This window comes from Condylura cristata, unplaced genomic scaffold (assembly GCF_000260355.1).
Source record: "Condylura cristata isolate star-nosed mole 26May11 unplaced genomic scaffold, ConCri1.0 scaffold00015, whole genome shotgun sequence".
NCBI classification, from domain to species: domain Eukaryota; kingdom Metazoa; phylum Chordata; class Mammalia; order Eulipotyphla; family Talpidae; genus Condylura; species Condylura cristata.
This window is the reverse complement of record NW_004567116.1, coordinates 3,156,527-3,180,250: the sequence shown is the minus strand read 5'-3', so window position 1 is coordinate 3,180,250 and position 23,724 is coordinate 3,156,527. Positions and strand designations below refer to the sequence as shown.

Sequence of the window (23,724 nt, the reverse complement as noted above, 5' to 3'; positions counted from 1 at the left end):
TGTCCCACATACCTCCTCCATGTGTTTATAATAAATGTCCTTGGCGGAGGCTGCAGCTGCTAAGTTGTTGGCTTCAGCAGTGGCCTTTGAAGAAAGGAAAGCCTGAATCACAAACCCTTCCTCTCTCAGGTCCTTCCACCAATAACCAGGTAAAAGTTTCCTCTCCCCCTTCTTTCTTCTTTATTGTTCTTCTGGTTTTGATTTTCTTTTTAGGGTTCCGTTTTATACAATTTATGAAATAAAATACACCTTTTCTGACAAATTTTGTGCCAAAAAAACGTTTTTACACACAAGAATAAAACCTTACCATATATTAAACATCCAGAAACATTACTTCCTTTGCTTCAGCTTTAAACTTTTGATATAAATCAAAAAAGAAGGAAAAAAATTATCTAGATGACATCAATTCTAGGCTCAAGCTTACTTTGTAAAAACATTTTGCTACTGAAGAAACAAACATTTGGCAATAAACAGCTCATGAGAGACAGTAGTATGAACAAAGTGACATCTTGAAAATAACAAAATGTTAAAAATACAACTAGTTGAAAACTAGAAAGCCAGATTTGTAAATTTACTATTTATTAAAATAAGTAGATAATAGAAAAATGACTTGTTGATATAACTGGGTATGTTTTACCTACACAGAGTAAAAACTCTTCTCCACAGCATGTGGGGAGGGGAGGAGACCAGGCCCAGGGAGGCCATCCTGTCTCAAATGTACCCCACCAACACAGACAAGAAAACTGAAGGCCATCTCACCGGAGGAAACACGCCAGACAGTAGCAGGTCTCCACTGAATGGGAAAGGAAGGGCCTTCTGGAAGTGCCCTGCTTACTGCCTATGTGTCAACTCAAGTAGCCAGAGTTTCATTTGGGCAACAGAGAGTTACTTACCTGGAGCATGGATTTGGGGTGAGGCAGATCTTCTCCTTGGTAAATTTTAATATATGCCTTAGGATAGGAACATACACATGATTATGAAAATGTTCATCTGTCTTTAAATGTAATTTCATTTTTAGAAAAGTGACCAACACAACTGCATTTTCTTAAAGATCTGGATTCCACACACAGGAATTAGCAAAATCACAACACACCTTCGAGTGCATGTTAGCATCCTTAGCTAACCAAAATGCTCTCGAGTAGCATCAGCCCACAAAGCTAGTCCCCATGCACGCTGGCCTCACCACTACCTGTGGTTAGAGTGACCATCCGCCTTGAGGGAGTCACGTCCCATCTAGGTGCCGTCTCCTTCTACTCACAGCAACTTCCTAACCATCTCCTGTCCACACCATCTTCCTTGAGGAACAATCTTCCTTTAGCCACAGTAATTGCTCTTCTAAGAGAGTGCAAAGAACATCCTCTTGTTTCTTAGCTGATACTGCCACCGAGTGGCCCACTCGTGGAAGGACACTGAAATCTAAAAGTGCCTCTCGCCATTTCCCCTGTGAAACTTGCCCTAAGTTTTAATTTAAATTTAAATTCAAGTTAGTTTAAAACTAGATCAGTTTGCCCAAAATGAAGCATTTTAAATAATTAAAACTCATATGTACCTTAAAATACTCCAACAGCCCCCGGCAGGTGACCTTTGAACCATTGATCTCCTTTTCCATTAAGTTAGAAGAGTTTAACACAAATGGTATCAATGTCTGTAGCTGCTCTTTGAATTCGCCAGAAACATCTGTTCACAGAACCATGAAGAAAAATGTAATAAGCCAAAGAGATGTATTCAACCAAATTTAAGTGTGAAACAAAAGCCTTACAATCTGTTTCAACTTCACACATAAGGGTACTTCAGTTTCCAATATGTGTGTGTGTCCGTCCATGTGAGTGTATGAAAGTAAACACTTGTATAAATGTGAAGAAAAGGATTTTCTAAAATGAGACTTAGAAACATAAACTCAAGGCAACTGATTCCAACCACATTAAGGCAATGTAAGAACAACAAGCTATTATTATTTTTACTTTACTGGGAACCTAACAATCTCAGGTAAGTTTATAAACAATAGTTTACTTGAACACACATGTAAACTGAGGACTAGCCATTAAATGACTCAACGTCTCAATGAACAAGGAACAGAAATAAGGCAAGGGGACCCAAGAATCCCAACTCTGATCTTGCTGAGCTCCCCTGGAATTAGCACTTTCTGACACTGATACATGTCCCAGTGCCAGGTTTTTCAGGGACTACAGGAAAGATGAAGCCAACACCCAGCCATGCATCGCGTTACCTTTCTTGAGGAAATATTTAGCCTTCCTTTATTTAGCAGGTTCAACTGCTGTAAACCACTCATCGGAGCCTGTCTTTTGGGAAGGTAATCACTGGACGTCACCACCCCCATGAGGCTGAACTGATTCTGACAGTCACAATAAAGCAGGAACGTACTCTGAGCTAGACTCGGGATGCTGTTCTTCTAAGAGAATGCCCTATTCCTCTGAAGCAGTCAGTGGACTCACATTTTTTGGTCACTATTTAGTTCACATTTTTTGGTCACTATTTAATTCCAAAGATTAAAACAACACCATCTGAGCCTCCCTGGTGGCACAGACCTTAAAGCCTCAGCACTATGAAGCTATCACCAACCAGTGCAACATGAGTTCCATCCCCAGCCAGGGAGCTAACCCACAGGGCACAGCAGACCATTGCTGTCTCCCTGCTGCTCCCCTCAGCAGTGGATTTCAGTGGATTCCCACTCTGGCACTGGTTAATTCTTTCACCCCTGCACCTCTGGCCTCACCCAGTTTTTGTTTGCAGAAATAAATAAAAATAAATCCTTACAAAAAAAAATACACATACACACACACGCCAAAAAAAAAAAACAAAACAAAACAAACGGCAACATCTGTAACACACCTTTCAACTTCCCATCAAAGTCAGGGCTTGTGGCCACCTGGAGCCCTGGGTGTGGCAGAAGGAAACAGGTGACTTTGGAGAAACATGAGTGAATGTGGTTTCGGACACTCTGAATTTCTTCATGCTGATGCTCTTTCACCTGCCAATGAAGACCCACAATTTACAAAAGCCCACTTACTTTTCTTTACAAGGAACCAATAAATGGCACAGGAAATGAAGGAAGACTTTCTAAATCTGATGGGTCACAGTGGCCCATGTTTCCAGTAGGAAAACTCAGAATCCTATAAAGCAACACGTACAAATTTTATCAGTCATGGCTTGGCTCCTATAGCTACCAAAGAACAGGTACTAAAGGGTTTCTTAAAAGAGTATTACACAATACTTAGGGAGAACAAGGGAAGGTTTGTGAGCATGAGGGGGACCTAGCCAGTCAGTAGTGGATGAGACAAAAGACTTCTCTGTTTTCATTTTGGAGAACAGGCTAAGCCTGTTTATGTCCATCCCAAAACAAATAAAGATTTTGAATAAAAACAACAGAAATGATGTTCTGAATATAAAATTCTAAAGGCACACACTCCAGGGAACATGTGCACACCCTAGATTCTTTAATATTAGCATGAACAGTATCAGTGTGTACTAATGTTCATAAATATTTAGTAACTTAATATCATTTTCTATAATGATCTTTAAAAAAAAAATAGCTATATGCAAACAAGAGTTACCACTACTTTTAGGTGATTCCTCAGATTATATTTACTTACTTGCAGGCGTTTATCCAAAAACGACATTCCTCCCTGCAATCCATAGCTGTATTCGTAAGGAAAGCTCCAGTCTCGAACCAAAAACATCAGTGTCTTTTTAGGAAAAGAGCAGACTAGTTATAATGTTGTATAAGTGCATTTTCAAAATAGCAAATACTTGTCTGCTTCTCAGAGGGGGCAGGGAGATGTGAACGGTTTGTATATTCTGCAATGTCTCAGAAACCCTATCAGAACTGCAGGGACATGGATAGGCCAAATAGGAGGTCAGAATATCCCATCTGCTATTTTTGACCCCACGGGTTTATGGGAACAGAAGGAAGCAGATGAGAAAATGCTAAATTTAGGGCTCTATTCTAATGGCAAATATGGGGAATGTGCTAAAAATTAGAGAGTAAACAATTGACCTATTTTTAACATCAGCAAAGAAAGAAAATAAGTAACAATATTCCAAGCTCCTCTACTCTGAGATCACTAGGCATTCCCTTCCTCATAAAACAATTAGCTAAAGCAGAGGCAAGCAGACTTTATCAATAAAGAGTCAGAAAGTAAACATTTTAGGCTGCTGTAGCCAGAAGCAGCTGAGGACATTGCAAAGGAGTATGGCTGTATTCCAGAAACTAACCTTTAAATTTCAGAAGATGTACACATTATGAAAATTTTTTTAACCTATTAAAAACATAAAGACCTTTCTTAAGGTCATCTGAAAACAGGCAGCCAGCCAGAATGGGTCTGAGTGCTATATAGTTGGCTGATCTCTCAACATGAATTACATCTATAGTTAATAACCTACCTGGAAGGGTTTTTGGAAAATTTCATCCATTGCCAGGCGGCCATATTCTGTGAAGAGCTATAAAAAAGAATTACAGATTGTCAGGCAAAATTACTTAGAGTGTTTCTGTGGCTATTCTTTAGCAAAGTATTCATTTAACAGACTGAAGACACACAACTTATGTAAGACCACAGTTCCGCAGCTTCAAAAGCCCAAGAGAGCTATGAACCTTAAAATAATCTTGGCTATTCTTCTCTCCCATCCCACATTTCAACTCACTAGCAAGTCCAGAATTCACCCACTCACAATTTCCATGTGATACTGATTGATCCCAATTTCCTTGGGATACTGCCAGTCTCCTGACCAGTCTCCGGTCTCTACCCCACCCCACCCCAGGGCCAGTCTCACCACAGCAGCCACAGCGGTGGTCATACATGAGGCCAGCTGGGTCCCCTAGCCTCCATGCAAACCCCACCACCACCCTAGGTCACCAGGAAAGCCAGGCCTTCATGTGATCCCGCCTACAACTCCCGGGCTGTTCCTGGGCCTGGGCACACTGCCGCCCCAGGGCCCTTGCACTAGCTCCTCCTTCTGCCTGTAATGTTCTTCCCCCAGATTATCTACACAAGCAACAACCATACTTCTTGAGCTCTTTACTCAAATGGCTCCTTCCCACAGAAACCTACCTGAAAAGATTTCTGCACTCCACGCAGTACTTCCTGCCCTGGATCTCTTTTTAATTTTTCTCCAAGGCTTGTCTTACCATCTAACACACTTCACCTTTAACTTGTGAGAGTTAAAATAGAAACTCCATGATGGTGAGAATACCTGTCTGTCCTGTGCATGACAGCACCTCCAGCAGCAAGAAAGGCACTGGGCCCACAGGGTTATGCAACTTAAGTGACTGAATCAACAAGTCCTTTCAGGTCAGGGTTTACACATACAAAATTTACTCCTATTTCTTCATGAAGCCTCACTAAGAGTATAGCAAAATGAAGCTTAAAGGGTATGAAAGCACAAGACAAAGAGGATAAGTAATAATATGAGAGGAGAGAAGAATTGTCAAATAACATCTGGAAGAAAAAGTGACAAATTGAGAACTCCCTGGGTTATGCCTTTCTCTGACCTGCTAAGACATTTGCCAAAGGCACAGGGACAGGTACTCCTGTGGCATCCCTGAGAGGCTCAGAAGTGTCAGTGGCCCTGCAGGAGCAGTGAGGGAGTGGGGCTGACAGGTTAAAAAAAAAAAAGGTTGGAAGTCTTTGGAAAGAGCACTGACACACCTAGATCCTGCCCGCCCCCGCAACTCCCACCACCCCGTGCCAACCCTCTTCTTGCCCCCACAGACGACAGCAAGTATAGACATAGAGAAGGTAAAGTGCAAGGAACTGAGTCTTGGCTGCCAAATACGAGAACAGGAGTAGGCGCTCTAGGCCTCACCAGAAAAGGGTGCCTACATCAAAGTCTGCAAACTGACAGAGACACCTTCATCCTCTCACCCTGCTGGTGCCACAGCCAGCTCCCCAGGCAGGAGTTCAAAAATTCTCCTGGGGGCAAGGGGATAGCCCAGAATAAGTCTCTAAATACAGACTTCTAGGGTTTGTCGCAAAAATAGCTGAACAATCTCGCTCTATCGCTTCACTGTAATCCAAACTAATGAACAGGGCTTACCCCTTCCCCAAAGTTCCAAGTCAGACTGCCAGCCAGTCACTCTCAACGAGCCAGTCAAGGGACATGAGAAATTTGGAAAAAGCCTCCAGTAAGAAAGACAAAAACTCATATTCTCTGATTGTAGAACCTCATATCATTGCTTATATAATTTCTTTCTCTTCATTTTCTCTGTTGTCTTTCACTAAAGTATCTGTAGTAACATAGTAAACCTCTCCTGAGGTTTAGCCCTCCTCCCCTCTCTTCCTCGCTCCCTCCACCCTTCCTGATTTCTGCACTTTATCTCTTTATTCAATCTGCTAGGAAAATTTTTTCCACTTTGGGCCTTCCTGGTGGCCTTGAGATTAAGTCTCAGCACTACAACTGATAAGGCCTGAATCCAATACCCAGCCTTGCCTGCTGCTCCCCTCAGCAGTGTGTTTCAGTTAATCTGATTGTTCTGCTCCCCACTCTCTCTGGTGATCCTCTCAGCCCCCTCACCTATAGCCTGCACCTCAGTTCTTCTACACATACACACACACACACACACACAGACCAGAATGTAGAGAGGATGCTATATTTATTACATAGTTATACTACTGACTTCCAAACTCTGTGTGTGTGGGTGGGTGCGCGCGCGCAAGCTATTGCCAGCCACTGCAACATGAGTTCAATTCTTAGCCAGGGAGATACCCACATGGTGCAGCGGACCTCTCCTATCTCACCCACTGCTCCCTTCAGCAGTTTATTTCAGTCAATTCACCTGTTCTGCTCCCCACTGTCTCTGGTGAATCCTCTCACCTACCCCACACCTCTGGCTTATACTCCAGTTCTTGTATGCAAAATTAAATTTTAAAAATCTTTTTAAATAAATAAAAGAGTGCTTAAAAAAAGTACTGATACACATACAATGTTATATGTAAATAAAAACATACAAAACAAAAACAGATTCCCTATCTATTATTATTTTTTTTTCCCTATCTATTATTTTAAAATCCAAAAATCTCTAAAATCCCAAGTTAGGCAGCAAACTCATTCAGATGAAATCCTACCTTGAACTGATTTGAGGTTTTCTTACAGGCCTTATAGATCTCATTTCTTATAATTAGCCAAATATCTCACTGCAGAAATACTATGTTTAACCAGGAGGCATCACCTGAAGACTACTCTATACTAGACTTCACTCAACATCCACCCAATATCCAAAATACGTCCACTCCAAAACACATCTACCCAAAGGGTTTGAATAAGGACTTGCTGCCATCTTATATATTCTATGGGAATATGTATCTATTTGCAATTAAATAGAAAATGAGAAAGGAGATATTCAAAACTGGTGCAGCAGTTACCTCTGGGGAAGAAGCAAAGGAACTTCAGCTTTATACAAGGTCCTCAATAAGTAGATAATGGCTAGCAGTTACTATTATTATTATACTATTATTATACTATTATTCAGGCACATAATGTATTTTGCAAATATTATTGCAATAGCCTCACTACCAGTTTCACAGAAAGACTGCCCAGTGCCTAAAAATCTATTCTAAACACAACAGCCAAAGTAACTGATCCCTTCACAGTACGTCAATAGCATCACTCCTCGGCTCAATCAGGGCTCCAAATCCCGCCCGGAGAGAACATCCCAATCATTACAAATGCCCAGCATCCCCAAGACCTCAATGCATCAAATTCAAGGCTCACTTTCCTCCCTATAACACCCCCCTCCCCACCAACTTGCCTCCTTGATGTACCTTGATCCTACCAAGAACACACTACTCCAGGGTCTTTTATGCTGCTCCTTCTCTGTATCACTCCCCAAGAGGTATCTGAAGGGCTTACTCGCTCACTTCCTTCTTTTCCTTGCTCAACCCTGACCACCCAGTGATGGACATGCTGAGTGTAGGGTCTACTGTGAACCAAAAACCTTCCACATTTCAAAATGTTTTATTAAAAACATTCAGTTGGCCGGGGGTGGGAAAGCTGTGTGGATGGGGGGCCTGTGTGTGCAGGGGTAAGGAGGATTAAAAAAAATAAGAACTAATCAATTATAAATTTTTTCTTAGTTTTAAAATGTAAATGGGGCCCTTCCTGGTGGCATAAAAGGTTAAAATGCAGCATTGCAACTAGCAACAGCCCCTTCAGTGCAAGTTCCAGCCCTGGAGGTGACCCACATAGCGCAAAAGACCTCTCCTGTCTCATCCGCTGCTCCCCTCGGCAGTGTAACTCGTCAATCTGCCTGTACTGTTCCCCACTCTGTCTCTGGTGAATCCTCTCACCGCCCACACCTTTGGCCTGTCTTTAAAATTTAAATGATATGTAGTGATGTTAAAATTTTTATTACCATACCTGTAGCTGTTGAAGATCATCTTCTTGAATGTTCTGGGACAAATTATAAATCTAGAAAACAAAAATCCAGATTTATACTACTCTAGCTTACTTCAGACAAGCCTCCAATCTCAATAAGCTTAAAGGCTGTACATAAGAAAATAGGGGCCTCTCTGGTGGCTTAGGGGTTAAGTCTCAAAACGATCAGTCTATCATTGGCATGGCCTGAGTTTGCTCCCCAGCCAGGGAGCTGACCCACATGGCACAGCAGACCTCTCCTGTCTCATCTGCTGCTCCCCTCAGCAGTGTGTATTTCAGTAGATCCACCTGTTCTGCTCTTCGCTGTCTCTGGTGAATCCTCTTGCCCCACCCTCCCCATACCTCTGGCCTATATCCCAGTTCTTGTATGCATAAATAAAAATAAATGTCTAAATAAAAAAAAAAGAAAGAAAGAAAAGGGAAAAAAATGAGGCCTATTCAAATAGCAATATTATCTGTCTTTTTGGAAAACAATGCAGAGAAGGTTAAAAATCACAAAACACTTCTTTTACAATGTGAAATAAAGTTTTTCTAATTTCCTACCAAATTTATATTTCCTATTGATGTAATTGGTGTCATCTCAATTTCCACTTTTCAGGCTTTTCATAGAATATTTTATATATAACACACATACACACACATATATGTGAGCAAAGTGTGAAAAGTTTAAGCTGCTTCTTAAGCTTCTAAATGCTTAACTTTTACATGCAGTCTAAAGACATTTACATCTCATCCAAAGACTGGGGTGACATAATAACTGACACAAGATATACGCCCCTTAGTATCTCCTGTGTTTTTCCCTAGCCAAGTGGTTTTACCTGAACAGAACTTGTCATGGTGCTGAGGGCGAAGATGGTAGCACAGTCTTTCACAGTGGACTGGCTGTCAAATGCCCCCTGGGTATCCATCAGAACTACAGCAACCTAAAAAAAAGTAAACAAGAGAGACAAAACAGGCTGTGTGAGAAAAGAGAAATGTAAAAAGGAGAAACTGAAAAGCACAGGCAACATTTAAATGAAGCTTAAACACCCACTTACAGGTTCTACCAAATAGTACAATAGTTTAGGTGCCTTTCTCTCACCAAAGGCCTTTGCTGGGAAGGATTATTGCTCTGACCTGGTGAGAGGATATAAAACCAGGGGATGAGAGCAACACAGACTGGGGAAATCACCCCACCAACCCAAACAGATCAACCAGCTAATCGCATGGGTGTCTTCTGTTGTCAAAAAAGAAATTAAAAACATGAACAGACTTAGTTCTAACTTAGGTATAATCCAAAGTAAAACAGATGGCATTTACCTACAAGACTGTATGGTCTAAATTTCTGTGGTTTTCTGGCTGACATTAAAAAAAAAGTTTATTTTGATCTTTACAAAAGACAAATGCCAAGTGATAGTAGGAGAATTAAGTATCACAGTCCCCCTACAGAACTGGGTTTCATGAAGTCTCAAGTTTTCCTGGGAGACCCATTCCCATCCTAAAAGTGAGATTTATGCAAATATTAAATAAAATGCAGCATATTATCCTAAAACATTCAAATTCACATATAATGTAACTGATTCAAAGAGAGGAACTGGTTTTAGTATGCTCAGAAGGGTAAGCTAATTCATCAACAAGGGTCTAGTTCTTTACCAAGAGGATGGCAAAGGACAAAAGGAACTTTCTATGAAGCTCCATTGAGTCCAAAAAGAGGTATGTCATAGTCCAAAATATTTTAAAGATTCATAGTAGCAAGTAAATGCAAGTAAATACTGTAGTATAGTCCCTTGGACAATGCAGGGGTTAGAGGCACAGACTTTCTCTTCTCCATTCAGTCGAAAATCCATGTGTAACTTTTGGCTCCCTGAAAACTTAGCCACCATTAACCTGCTGTTGACTGAAAGCATTACCAATAACACAAGTGGTCAAGTAACATTTTGTACGTTATAGGAATTCTAACAATAAAGTAAGCTAGAAAAAATAAAATTACTAGGGAAAATACATTTACAGCACTATATTGTATGTCTCCAGAAGTTGAGCTCATGGACTGACTAGAAAAGCCATGTACTGCGGGTCTGCGCTAGTAAAACCCATGTTGTGTTCAAGTTATTTTTGTTCTTAGAAATGAAGGTTCACTTCATATAACTTGTATGTCAAGTCAAAGTGACCATTACACTTACGGGGTTTATTTTATATGCCCAACCCACAGGGGCAGAATGGGTAAAAAATACTCAGCGGAAAAGATAAATTCAAAATCAGTAATATCTTCAGCCTGAATACAACAGAACCTATCTACCCATACTTTACCTGCTTTGTGAAGAGGGTGCAGTCAGACTCAAAAAGCAATCAAGACGAATGAGGACACATGGAGAATCACATACAAAAGAATGACCCTGGGTCCCACCTCATGCCACATGTAAAAGTTACTCATAATGGGGCCCTCCTGGTGGCGCAGCAGGTTAAAGCGCAGACCTCTCCTGACCGCCCGCTGCTCCCCCAGCAGTGTACTTCATCCACCTGCCTGTTCTGCTCCTCACTCTGTCTCTGGTGAAGCCTCTCACCACCCATGCACCTCTGGCCTGTACCCCAGCTCTGTGTACGTAAATAAATCTTTTTAAAAAAAAAAAAGTTACTCAGAATGGACCAGAGACTAGTCATACAGTATTTAGAAGAAAACCCAAGTGTGACTCTTCATGCCCCAGGATTAGACAACAGCTCTTTTCAATCGGACAACTAAAGTACCAGCAACCAATACAGACAAACTGCACTTGATCAAAATTTAAAAACTTGTTCATCAAAAGACACTCCCAATAAAGTAAAAAGACAACCCAAAGGATGGAAGAAGTATCTGACAAGGGTCTAGTATCCAAAATACAAAAGGAACAATTTGAAAACAAAAAGACAAACTAACAAAAAGATAGCTTTGATGTGAACAGACATTTCTCCCAGAAAAAATATACAAATGGTTATTAAGTACATGAAAAGATGACCAACGTCATTAGTCAACCCTACTACTTCACACCTACCAGGTGGCCTATAATTAGGAAATGAAGAGTATCAGGTGTGGCCAGGTGAGTTGAGGTATGGCCGAGTGTAGTGTGATAGGAGCCTCCTACATTTCTGGTGAGCTCATAGGGCAGTACAGCTGCTTTGTGGAGTAATTTGACAAATTATGAAAGGGTTAGACAGCATCTGTGATGCAGAAACTACACTCCCAGGCATATCCCCAAGAGAACAGAAAATATATTTTACTCCTTCAAACTCAATAGTGAAAAAGTCCAATTTAAAAATAAGGAAATGTCATCAATAGGTACTTCTCCCAAAACGCACACAAAATGGCCAACAAGTACTATAAGAAAAGGTGTGCTCCTGCCATCACCAATAAAGTACAAATCAAAACCACAATCTGACACCCTCTCACAACTGCAAGGGAGTAAATTACCCAAAAAAATAAAAAATAAAAATGAGAATCAAGATATGGAGAAACCCTTTCACAGGGCTGGTGGACATAAAAAATGGTGTCGTCATTGTGGAAATTGTGGGGGGGGAATTATGATTCTGCAGAAATTCAAAAATAGAACTACCTTATGATTCAGCAATCTCACTTCACTTCTGGAGATGGGTCCAAAAGAACTGAAATCTGGATTCTGAAAAGACAGCTGCAGCCCCAAGTGCATGGCAGCACTGCTAACAACAGCCGGTGTGGAAACAGCCTAAACGTCCGCCTACCCCGGAGGGAAGACTCCATGCGACACACTTCAGCCATAAGGGGGGGAGGGGAGCTAGCCAGGCGAGGACACTGCCACACCTAAGAGTAAGGATGAACCTGGAAGACACGATGCAGAGGAGATGAGTCAGTCCGAGAAGAGCAAACGCTGCCTGGTGCCACTTCCATGAGGGTCTTTACAATAGCAAGACTCCGAGAGACAAGTACATGGTGGGCGCCAGGGCCGGGGAGGGGAGATCGGACTTCAGGTTTGGTTACTTGAGATAAATGGGTTCTAATGGTCGCTGTGCAGCCTAGTGCCCATGGGAACACCCAAAGATGTTTTAAGAGTAGATCCAATGTTAAGTCAAAAAAAATCAAAGAAAAAGAAAACATTTTCAACACAAACACTTGCACACAAATGCTCACGGCAACTTTATTTATAGCAGTCCAAAAGTGGAAATAACCCATATGGCCTTCAAGGGAGGGCGGAATGAGCACAGCGAACACATTCATGCAACGGAACATTGTTCAGCCCAGGAAGGAGTGACCTTCCGAGTCGCCTGAGCACTGGGCTGGGAGGAAAACCAGATAAAAAACACCACATAATGTATGACCCCATCTGTACAAAATGCCCAGAGGAGAAAGACCACTCATGGCCAGGCCCTGGGAGGAAAGGGGCTTAGGAAGTGACTATTAGTACTGGGTTTCTTACTAGGGTAATAAAAATGTTCTGGAGTTAGATGGTGGTGATTTCAAGGATAGGAAACCAAGATGACAGAAAAACCTGGAGCTTTATAGGAGTCCATTTAAAAAGATAAAAACATGAAAGAACTATAAACATCAGAAACTAAAGACAAAGCTAGCTTACTGCTATAATTGTACAAACTTCCTAAATTATTAAGGGGAATTACTATGCCAGATTCCCAAATAAAAAACAGTTAGGTCCAGTTCTATACAGAGAAATCACATTGTCAAAAACTCTTTATTCCTAAAAACAAAAGATGTAACCACCTACCACACATATTACAGAAACACAGAAAGAGAGCATGATACAGAAAAACAGAACTGAAATGAAAGTTACAGGGCGCTGCTGTAACACCAGCCCCACAGGAGCTGGCTGCACTGTTCACTGGGTCTGTTCTCTGCATCACTAAAATGAAAAAATTGGACTTGCACTTCCGGTCAGCATAGTGCATCAAAGAGAATGGCTTCACCCTTCCAGCAAAAAGCAAAAGTAACAGACCACATATATAAAGCAACAGTTTTTCAAGATCATGGCATCAGGTAACAACGACAAGGATGCTCCTGAGAAGGGAAATAGGTGAGGTAGCCTCAGGCTTCTGCTCGTCCTAGACAGAACCCAGGCAGGGTCCCAGAGTCCCTGGGCGGAGGAGACAGAGCAGGAACCAAGGAGACCCAGGCCAATGGCGCACTCAGGTTGAGGCCCTGAGGAGAGGAAGCAAAGAACCCCAGGGCACCGCTAGGAACTGGCAGCCTTGAATTCCATATCCTGCAAAAATATTTTCAAAAATAAACACTTTTCAGGTCTATAAAAGCTATCAGAATCTAGCACCAGCAGACCAGAGATATCACAGTCCTTCAGGCAGAAACAAAAATGGACATAAAACATAGAAATATGGACACATATAGGCCTGCTTGTACCTATGCAAGTAGTATCTTTTTCTCTCCTGTCTCTTACTAATAAACTTTCTCTTAAAAAAAAAGAAAAAGGAAAAGTATGGACACCAAAAAAAACCAGAGCACAGTTAATGGTAACTGAGTAAATATGTGACTTTTTTCCTATTAATTAAACATTTAAGCTAACCAATGGATCTAACTGTTGAAAGAAAATGTTTCTAAGTATAATATGTGACTGGAAGAGGAAAAATGGAATGTCAAGTATCACCTCAATAGTCATTAAAAATGAAAAGTTGGATAAAATAACATCAAAACGTCCTTCCATGAAAAAGTTTCTAGGGCCCCCCCCAAAGGGGCAATGGGTTGGAGCGCTGCATTGCGAAGGTGAGCCCGACGCTAAGCCAAGCCGTGATGGCTTCCGTGTGAGTTCTGTTCCCATTCTGGAGATGATCTATATGGCCCGGCAGAGAGACTACTGCCCGCCCGCTGCTCCCCTCAACAGTGTGCCTTGTCGATCTGCTTGTTCTGCTCCACACTCTGTCTCTGGTGAATCCTCTCCCCGCCCCTGTACCTCTGGCCTGTACCCCAGCTCTGTATGTATAAATGAATCTTTTTTTTTTTTTTTTTATTTCTTTTTTTTTAAAGATTTATTTATTTATTCATACAGAACTGGGGTACAGGCCAGAGATTCGGAGGGTGAGAGGATTCACCAGAGACAGAGCGGGAAGCAGAACAGGCAGATCGATGAAGTACACTGCAGAGGGGAGCAGTGGGCGGGTCAGGAGAGGTCTGCCGCGCCATGTGGTCACCTCCGGGGCAGGCGGGAATCGAACTCATGCGGAAGCGGCTTTAGTTTCTCAGTGCAGTGCTTTAACCCGCTGCGCCACCAGGGAGGGCCTAAATGAATCTTTTAAAAAGAGAGAGAGAGAAAGTTTCTAATGTTGTAATACAATTTTATGACTCCTTCCTTTTCTTCATTCTCTTTTTATAAAAAAAAGTGTAATAATCATCCCACTTGTTGCATAAACATGCATTATTAAGGTTTCCAAAATACCCTCCTGAAGCTTTTCTCTAAAAAAACAGAAATATAAAAAGAAATAAGAAAAGTTATAAGGATAAAATAGAAGATGTGAAAATGACAATCAAAAGCAGTGCATTACTGGACTACGGTGATGGCACACAGGAGAGTTCCACGGGAATTACAACTAAGATGGAAAAATGCACAAAATGATGTAAAAATAAACTATTATATTATTTTTTTAAAAAAGCAGTGTATTAACTTCCCCACTGCCAACACACAAATAGCAACATTTGTGGAAAGGCTGAAAGAGAAGAGCCTGAAGGGGGATATGAAACACTAAGCCCTGGAAAGACAAAATTTAGAAACATACAGCTGTGAAGAACACTGGTAGGACAGAACTGAGAACACAGCAATGGGCGACAGCCTGTTTAGATAATAAATGACAGCCCAAGTGCCCTCTTAGCCTTTCCAGAGAAATCTGGGGAGGCCAGGTGAGACGGGAAAGATGCCCCTCGGACAGCCTGACAGCAGGTGGCCAGTGACCGCTCCCGAACTGAGGCTCCACTGGCCCTTCTCTGCTCAGCTCCCCAACGACCACAGCAAGTCTGTGTCACCAACTCACAGTAAAAAAGTTAAAGAACATCTAAGTAGCTGAGCGCATCAGCCCCTGGGAAACAGAAATGGCAAAGGAGGGACAAGCCACCTGACAGCTATTTCTTCTTAAAAGCCATATATTCTACTGAATTATATTTGTAAACCATTCAGGTCTCATTTTGTTGCTCTTGTGCTAACCTAACCTGTAGGTCGTTTTCTGCCTTACCTTCTTCCCACCTGGCTTCTCCACAGTAAAAACTTCACTCCAGATCTGAATCCCCGTAGTTTCTGGGTCAGAGCCCCCTCGCCATGAAAATCCCGTTAATGGTTCTTCTGGGTCACCCAACCAATTTGAATGGCCACCTTCCTTCTATTAGAGAAATAAAAAAAATATCCATTACATCTTAAATTTTGAGTTAATTTATACATCAAGAATAATTCACGGGCTTATTTTGCTCTTTTGGGTACAAGATAAAAAGAATTCTACCTCACCTGGGAATATAAGTATCGTAGCATGAAGTCCAGAAAGAAGGACTTGCCCTTCCGGAAGGCACCAGCCACTGACACCACCACCACATCGAGGTCCCGGATATGGTCCTGCAACAGGATGCTGGCCAAGGCTTTCTCCTCTAGCTCAAAGGAATGCTGGTCTTTCTGAACCAACACCACCTGCACTGGGCCAGGTTTCCCACTCTCCATGGCATCACCTGTGTTATCACAAAGAATGACATTCAAATATTTCTAAAACATGTATTGGTGAACAGAACAGGGCACACAAGAACACTAACTATAAAAAGTAAAAATGATAGGGCCTCCCTGGTGTTACAAGGGGTTAAGTCTTAGCCCTATCAAAATATCCCCAGCCACTGAAGCATGAGTTCAATCCCCAACCAGGGAGGTGACCCCTGAGGCTCAGCTGACCTCTCCTGTCTTGCCTGCTGCTCTTCTCAGCAGTGTATTTTAGTAGATCTGCCTGTTCTGCTCCCCACTCTGTCTCTGGTGAATCCTCTCACCCCCAAATACCTCTGGCATATACCCAGTTCTGTATGCATAAATAAATCTTTAAAGATAAATAAATAAGTATACTTAAAGTATGAGGACAGTTATTCAGTCACGCATAGTACAGGTAGATAAGGCCCCAAATCACAAATAGAATGGCCCCCAGGTGACTCTCACCTAGGAAGCAGTACAGGCTGCAGGATCACAGCAGGGAGGTGGGGGTGGGGGAAGGACCTGACTAAACAGCCAACAGACTGGACCCTTCCCACCAGGTCTGCTGCTCACTGTTTATATTCACATCAGAACAACTGGAAGGATCCTGCATGTTTTTTGGGTTTTTTCCCCAGACTATAGGAAAGCACGTTATAGTTTAAATGCCATGCTGTCACTATAACAAATGTATACTAATGTTTTTCTTTCCCATTGTTGCCTGGGTTAAAAGGAAACATTTCTGTGAATAATCTCTTAAAGTTCTTGCTGCTGCAACAGCAGGTGAACCCAGGACCTGAAGACTTTGTCATTGATACAAAAGAACTAGGGAGAACAATTATTCAGACCTTGTGTATAAACCCATGTGAAGTACTGTACAGTACTCAAAGCAGCACCAAAATCCCTCAGATGGCTGGTTACCACCCATGATGATGGATTTTTGGAGGACATAAAAAACTGCCCAAAAGAAACACATTTCCAACCCCACCCTGCCGCTAGTCACAGGAAATGATACAAATTCCAAGTCACACCTCTCCCCCCCAAGCCTGCTGGCTGTGAGTCAGAGCAGGGGTGAGTCACCTGAACCAGACATTGGAAGGTTAACACCCCACGATTGTGGGAGCGACATGGTTAAAGAGGGCCAAGGGCTATGTACAGCAGGTCGCCATGCTGGTTCACTTCTTTGTAAAAGAGTTAGGCAGTCACCCCAAGGAGGCAGCAGGTGGTATCCCCAGAGCAGCAGGCAGGGAAGATAAAAATTTCAAGAGCTACGATAATAATCCAAGAGCTGAAATAATCCAATGATTCAAACGCATATAGCTCTGCACAGGGAATTACACTCCAAAATAAGTTAAACAGGCTGAGAAGGACAACTGCGGGGGAGCCAGGAGGGAGGGCTAGAGGTGATAGCTTCACTCATCTCTTCCTCTCCATCTACTGCACAGTAAAAAGGAAGAGAACCAGGCTGTGTACACTTCGGGAACACTCTGGGTTAAAAAAAAAATCTTGTGCCTTTGATTTGGATCCATTTAAGGAAAAAGTCCTTTTGTAATCCTTTGCCTTTTACTTGAACTGTCCACGTCACACTCAATTTAAACAAGCAGAGCAACTCCCTTCTCACCACACCATCCTCGTCACTAAGACAAAAGAACCGACTATATTCCAGGTAAAAAGTTTATTTCTACTCGCCCCTTTCCAAATGACATATAAATGTTCTTTTCTGACCTAGCCTGACATTTCAGACTACCCTTCATCAGGGCCTGATGCCCTCTCCCTTATGCCATGCCACCTTCCAACCTTTCTTGTTCAGGAGCCCATTCAAGTCATCTTCCCTATATGTTGCTTCGATGACATCACTGCTCTTCTTAGGATTGAGCCTTTCATTACCTGCACAGACATGAACTCAAAGTTTGAGTTATGAATTGAGCACAAGGCTAGAGTCTCCAAACCCTAAGTTAAAACCTTTTACCCTTCTCTCCCCCACAACCCCGCCCCCCTGCCTTATTTCCTCTTAATTCTTAATTCTCTTCACCTCCCAGACAAATTTATTCCAATTGGTCCTTCTACTAGAAGTTGGAATTCAGGTCCTGTCCATTCTTGATTCCAAAATTTCCAATGTACAACCTCTTGAACCCTTTGTTCTCACATCTGAAATGCCTCTTCCACTCGACCACATGTGCCTACTCAAGCTCTCAACTCATAACTCACTCGCACCCACCCCACCTCCTCTCATACCTAGCATTTACAGCTACACTAAAGAGAAACCATTCTGCAGCCCAAACAGAGCAGGCCTGGATCCTCACTTCTCCCCTCCAGAAGGTAAGCTCCACGAGGCAGGACTGTTCAGTCCTGCATCCCTCAAGAAGCCAGTGTGAGTGCGCAGAACAGGCATCCAATTAATAATTGTGGACTAAATGAACCCTACCTTTTAATCAAAATGTGACAATGGATATAAAATTTGAACCACTGTGGCTCCATTTATTTATAAATTTAACACCCACCTCAAAGCACTGCCCACACGTATTAGGGACTCACAAAATACAGACCCATTTTTCTACTTCCACTAACACCTGGACACACTATTATTCCATTCACTGCTATCATACTGTAATTAGGGTTCATCAGCCAGACTGGGAAGTAGCGAAATGTCACATTCAGTGCGGGGTACAATTCGGGGAGAGTTGTACTTGAACATAAAACACAGGTAAAGCACCTCAGTAAAAATCAGCTTCTTTCCTGCCTTTCATTATTAAATCCCTTTGGCCTCGCTTGCCAAATCCAGTAGCCGCCTTCATTCAAGACTATCAACAATTGCCACCCACGTCTCAAAGTTCTTAAAACCTTGTGATCATCTTAAAACCCCTTTACCAACTCCTTTCACTAGCTTTTTCTTCTTTCCAACAGAAAACACACTAATGTTCTGCTGTCTTCCATAGTTCTCATTCAGCTCCTTCATTCTGATAATTTTACTATAACCTCTTTCAGTGATGCAACTTCAGTATTTTCGAAAGTGCATTTAGGTCCAAAAGTACAGTGCCTAAGGGACAGATTCACCTAGTAATTCCACCTTCACTTCAGCTCTACAATAATAGGCAGAAATATCTGGGCATAAGAGTCAGAAGACAAGTTCCTGTTCCAGTTCTACCACTAACCACCTGGCACACTGGGCAGGTCCAGTCTTCAGCTCAACAGGACAGCACGTCAAGGGCTGAACCTCTAGCAAGCCTTCTGGTGTGGACACTGCGTCACCTACATTTGAGCCAAATGAACCTGCGTGTGTTTGCCCATGACAGCGGGTTGTCTAAAAAAGTGGGTCCTGGGCCCTCCCTGGTGGCGCAGCGGGTTAAAGCACAGCACTAAGAAGCTTAAGCCACTTCCGCATGAGTTCGATTCCCGCCTGCCCCGGAGGTGACCACATGGTGTGGCAGACCTCTCCTGACCCACCCGCTGCTCCCCTCAGCAGTGTGCTCCGTCGATCTGCCTGTTCTGCTCCCCGCTCTGTCTGTGGTGAAGCCTCTCACCGCCCCTGAGCCTCTAGCCTGTACCCCGGTTCTGTATGTACAAATAAATAAATCTTAAAAAAAAAAAAAAAAAAAGTGGGTCCTCTCAGTGACCCCACTGCTCTCAGATCATCTCAGCCTATCTCCCCGACTTTTATCTTATTTTATGCAACAGACCACTGAGCCCTAGCATTTCTTCCTTCTCTGCTATAATTGTACTTTTGGCAAAGGTAGTTGTCCTGGCAAGGCAGTGTGTATTGAAGCAAGACCTCCCCGACAATCAGGAAAGACCAGGGTTCTGGGCCCAATGTTGCACTGTCTGACAGCATAGTGACCTCGCTTTCAGCATCTCTGTGTCCTCTACAAAACCAGCAGTTTAATGAAACTGTTTCCTACTTCTAAAATTCAATGACTCTTGAACTAACAATTTCCTACGTATCCTAAACTAGCCAAACTTGTTAGCTAACTCACTCATCCCTTGACTTCTCTGAAACTGTACAGGCCTGCCTCAAGAACAGATCAAAATTCATGATGCTAAAAACACTGCAGCAACTTGCTTAGTAAGGACCCATTCAAAATACTGGGGGGTAATGAGGGAAAGGTTCCTTCTAATTATAGTGAAATTGTTGCCACTTCTCAGGAATCTGCTCCAGGGATGGTATTAGGAAAACCTTTCAGGGACAAACTTACATGCTTTCTCCTTTAACAAAGCAATTATTCCCCCAGGTTTAGATAAGCATTTTCAGACAACAGCTAATGTTCACGTACATGAATAGTTAATTCTGTATTACAATACATATACGAAGAATAGATATTTCTGTAGACATAGACATGAGTTGACAAAAGCCACATCTGTCATTCATACACCTGTAAATGAACTAAAAACCAATGCTTAAAAAAAAAGCAAGTGCTAAAAGTACTGATGATTGTAGCAAAGAGCTCATGGTAACACTGTATCAACCATCATTTCAAAATTAGTTGGATGATTTTTTTTTAAGATTTATTTATTTATGCACACAGAACTGGGGTACAGGTCAGAGGTGCAGGGGCAGTGAGAGGATTCACCAGAGACAGAATGGGGAGCAGAATAGGCTGACTGATGAAGTACACTGCTGAGGGGAGCAGCGGGCGGGCCAGGAGAGGTCTGCCACGCCATGGGGATCAGGCGGGCAGGTGGGGCTCGAACTCAGTGAAAAGTGGCTTTAGCTTCTTAGTGCTGTGCTTTAACCCGCTGCGCCACCAGGGAGGGCCCAATAGCTGGATAATTTAAAAGCGCTTTAGGGGCCTCCCTAGTGGCCCAAGGGGTTAAAGACACAGCACTATCAAGCTATGGCTGCAGCAGGATTTCAATCCCTGGTCAGGGAGCTAACCCACATGGCACAGCAGGCCTCTCCTATCTCCACACTGTTCCCCTCGGCAATGTATTCAGGAGATCTGCCTGCTCTGCTCCCAAGTGTCTCCGGTGAATCCTCTCAATCTCCCCCCCCCCACCTCTGGCCCACACCCCAGTTCTTGTATGAATAAATAAATCTTTTAAAAATAATTTTTTTTAATTTTTCATTAGTTTATGTGATAGTTACAAGCTTCCTTATAATTAGTTTTATCCTTAACTCTTGGTACAATGCAACTTAATCAGAACAACCAGTAGGTTTAAATGTCTTCAAACAATCTCTGAACTAAAATGATGATAACTCAGTAAGCTGAAGCTGAAAGACCATGGGGTGAAATAATTACAGAATGAAGAGATCTGTGCATATAAAGGCACTTTCTAGAATTAGCTCTTAACTCAGTTTTTAAAAGCTTGAAAAGAACTGCACAGATTGAATCAAAGTAGATGAGACTACTGAACCATTATCAGCTTTTCAGTCCTTGGAAAACATAAAATCGAAGAAGTTTCATTAGAAAAAAAGTCTCAAATATTTGAGACTGTGAACACTGATAGATTCCATGAAACCAGTTCATTGATGAAGTTACAAATGGTATTTCAGGAAACTCAGTTTCTCAACCTCAGTAAACACTGGTGTTTAGTTCCCCTCCCACACAGGAGGAAGCATTTTGATATCCCCCACCCCAAAATTGTCTCCAAACATTGTTAAAATCTCTATGGTGGCAAAACCACCCTAGATTAAGAACCACTGGGGTAAAATCAGCCTCCACACTCTCCCTTACTGCCAAGTTCCAGAAAGCAAATTCAAGTTACAGAAACATCTCACTTGAGTGCATGAGTCAGGGTAAAGCTATGACCTGAGGTTTCCACTCTCCTTTGGAGATACCACATTCTCTACAGGGTAAGAGCAACACACCCAAAACCAGAAGCACATTATTTTCACGGGCTGCTCCTGCTTGCAGCCATGAAAGTTCCCAGTCCACAGACAAAGCCAGGAAAAACACGTCAGCATCTTCCAGGTAAGCCTTGAGAAACTCTGGGTCTACTGGATGTGGTGCCTTTCTGATAGTGGTGGGGTGTGCTTCAATACATTATTTTTTTAATATATAATGTTTGTCTTAAGCCATTAAATATGCAGGTAGGTACACATATATTTTTTAAAGACTTATTTATTTATGCATACAGAACTAGGGTGCAGGCCAGAGGTGCAGGGGCAATGAGAGGATTTACCAGAGACTGAGTGGGGAGCAGACAGATCAACAAAGTACACTGCTGAGGGGAACATCGGGTGGGTCAGTAGAGGTCTGCTGCGCCATGTGGATCACCTCCAGGGCCAGGATCAAACTCATGCTGAAGTGGGTTTAGCCTCTTAGTGCTGTGCTCTAACCCTCTGTGCCACCAGGGAGGGCCTAATACACATATATTTTTAAGGCTGCTTCAGCAAAAAATACTATTTCAACCCACCTAAACAGAATATTAGGGGAAATTTACATTCTAATTAAAGGAAGCTTACTCTCACTTCATATGTTGTCAAAAATCTGTACTGTAGCACAGAATGCTAAGCAAAACCACATTTTCTTCGTCAACTAAGAATTCTGTCATGCTTCATGTTTATGAAAATCAATTATGACTAAACAGTACTGAAGATTCCAAAATTCAGAGGCCACACTAAATCTAAAAATAATGCCAAGTTATTCTGCATGGGGGAAAATCTTTTTTTTTAATAGACGGAGTTCAATATTCAACTTACTTGACACTTTCCTAAAATGATAAAACCAAAACTAATCTAGTTACTCGAATTTACTTTACCTGCAGCTAATTAAGTTTCTCTTCATTAGCAATATTTGACTTGGATCCCTTACCATTCAAGGCATTAATAAAAAGTTCAGTAATTCCTTTGCTTATTAGTCACCTATTTTCAGTAAAGTCTGTTTTCTAATCTGTAATACACTTAGTGTGGAATATTTAGCATGCTCTGAGAATCAAAATGTATGCCAAGAAAAAGCATTCTTTTAGAAATTTATATAGATGAGCAACTTCTGAAAACAGTGAACTTATAAGTTCCTATAAAGTAATAAATCAATTCAAATGTAAACAACCACCTTCAATTAAACTTTTTAGTAAGTAAATTCATTACTTAAATCTTTTTAACTGTTGCCTGATCACAAAATGAATTAAGTCAGAATTTAAGTCTCTAACATGTGCAGATGTAGCAGTAAGGCAACTGATTTTTTTTCTCCCTTTTAAGTGTGTTCCCTCTTTTTCACCATTAGTGTTTTTTAGACCTAAGTGTCTAGAATCTCAAAAATAACCCAGGAAAGCCTTTAAAAAATCAGACTTAAAGCCTCCCTGATGGTACAGAGGTTAGTCAGCACTATAAAGCTATTGCCAGCTACTGTAGCACAAGTGGATCCATCCATTGCCTGGGAGCTGACCCACAGGGTGCAGCAGACCTCTCTCCTGTCTCCCGCTCTGCTCCCCTCAGGCAGTGTTATTTCAGTAGATCAGTCTGTTCTGCACCCCCCTCTGTCTCTAGTGAATCCTCTCAACACTCCCCCACCTCTGGCCTGTACCCCAGTTCTTTTATGCATTAAAAAAAAAAAAAAAAAAAAAAAAAAAGGCCCTCCCTGGTGGCTGGTGGGGCAGCAGGTTCAAGCACAGCACTGAAAAGCTAAAGTCACTTCCACATGAGTTCGATTCCCGTCTCCCCGGAGGAGACCACATGGCGCGGCAGACCTCTCCTGACCGGCCCGCTGCTCCCCTCAGCAGTGTACTTAGTTGATCTGCCTGTTCTGCTCCC

General features: G+C 42.2%; 1 protein-coding gene across 1 annotated transcript in view; it reads right to left on the bottom strand.

The window, feature by feature from the left end:
- Window positions 1–23,724, bottom strand: part of ATL3 (atlastin GTPase 3) — a 29,994-nt gene that overhangs the window by 4,491 nt on the left and 1,779 nt on the right. Inside the window, exons 2-11 of the mRNA XM_004682691.2 lie at window positions 15,822–16,036; window positions 15,556–15,699; window positions 9,207–9,311; window positions 8,371–8,421; window positions 4,402–4,458; window positions 3,612–3,704; window positions 2,851–2,989; window positions 1,550–1,677; window positions 894–950; window positions 13–84 (exon numbers count right to left, since the gene is read on the bottom strand). Of these exons, the coding sequence (XP_004682748.1) occupies window positions 13–84; window positions 894–950; window positions 1,550–1,677; window positions 2,851–2,989; window positions 3,612–3,704; window positions 4,402–4,458; window positions 8,371–8,421; window positions 9,207–9,311; window positions 15,556–15,699; window positions 15,822–16,036 (1,061 nt within the window). The remainder of the gene's footprint in view (window positions 1–12; window positions 85–893; window positions 951–1,549; window positions 1,678–2,850; window positions 2,990–3,611; window positions 3,705–4,401; window positions 4,459–8,370; window positions 8,422–9,206; window positions 9,312–15,555; window positions 15,700–15,821; window positions 16,037–23,724) is intronic.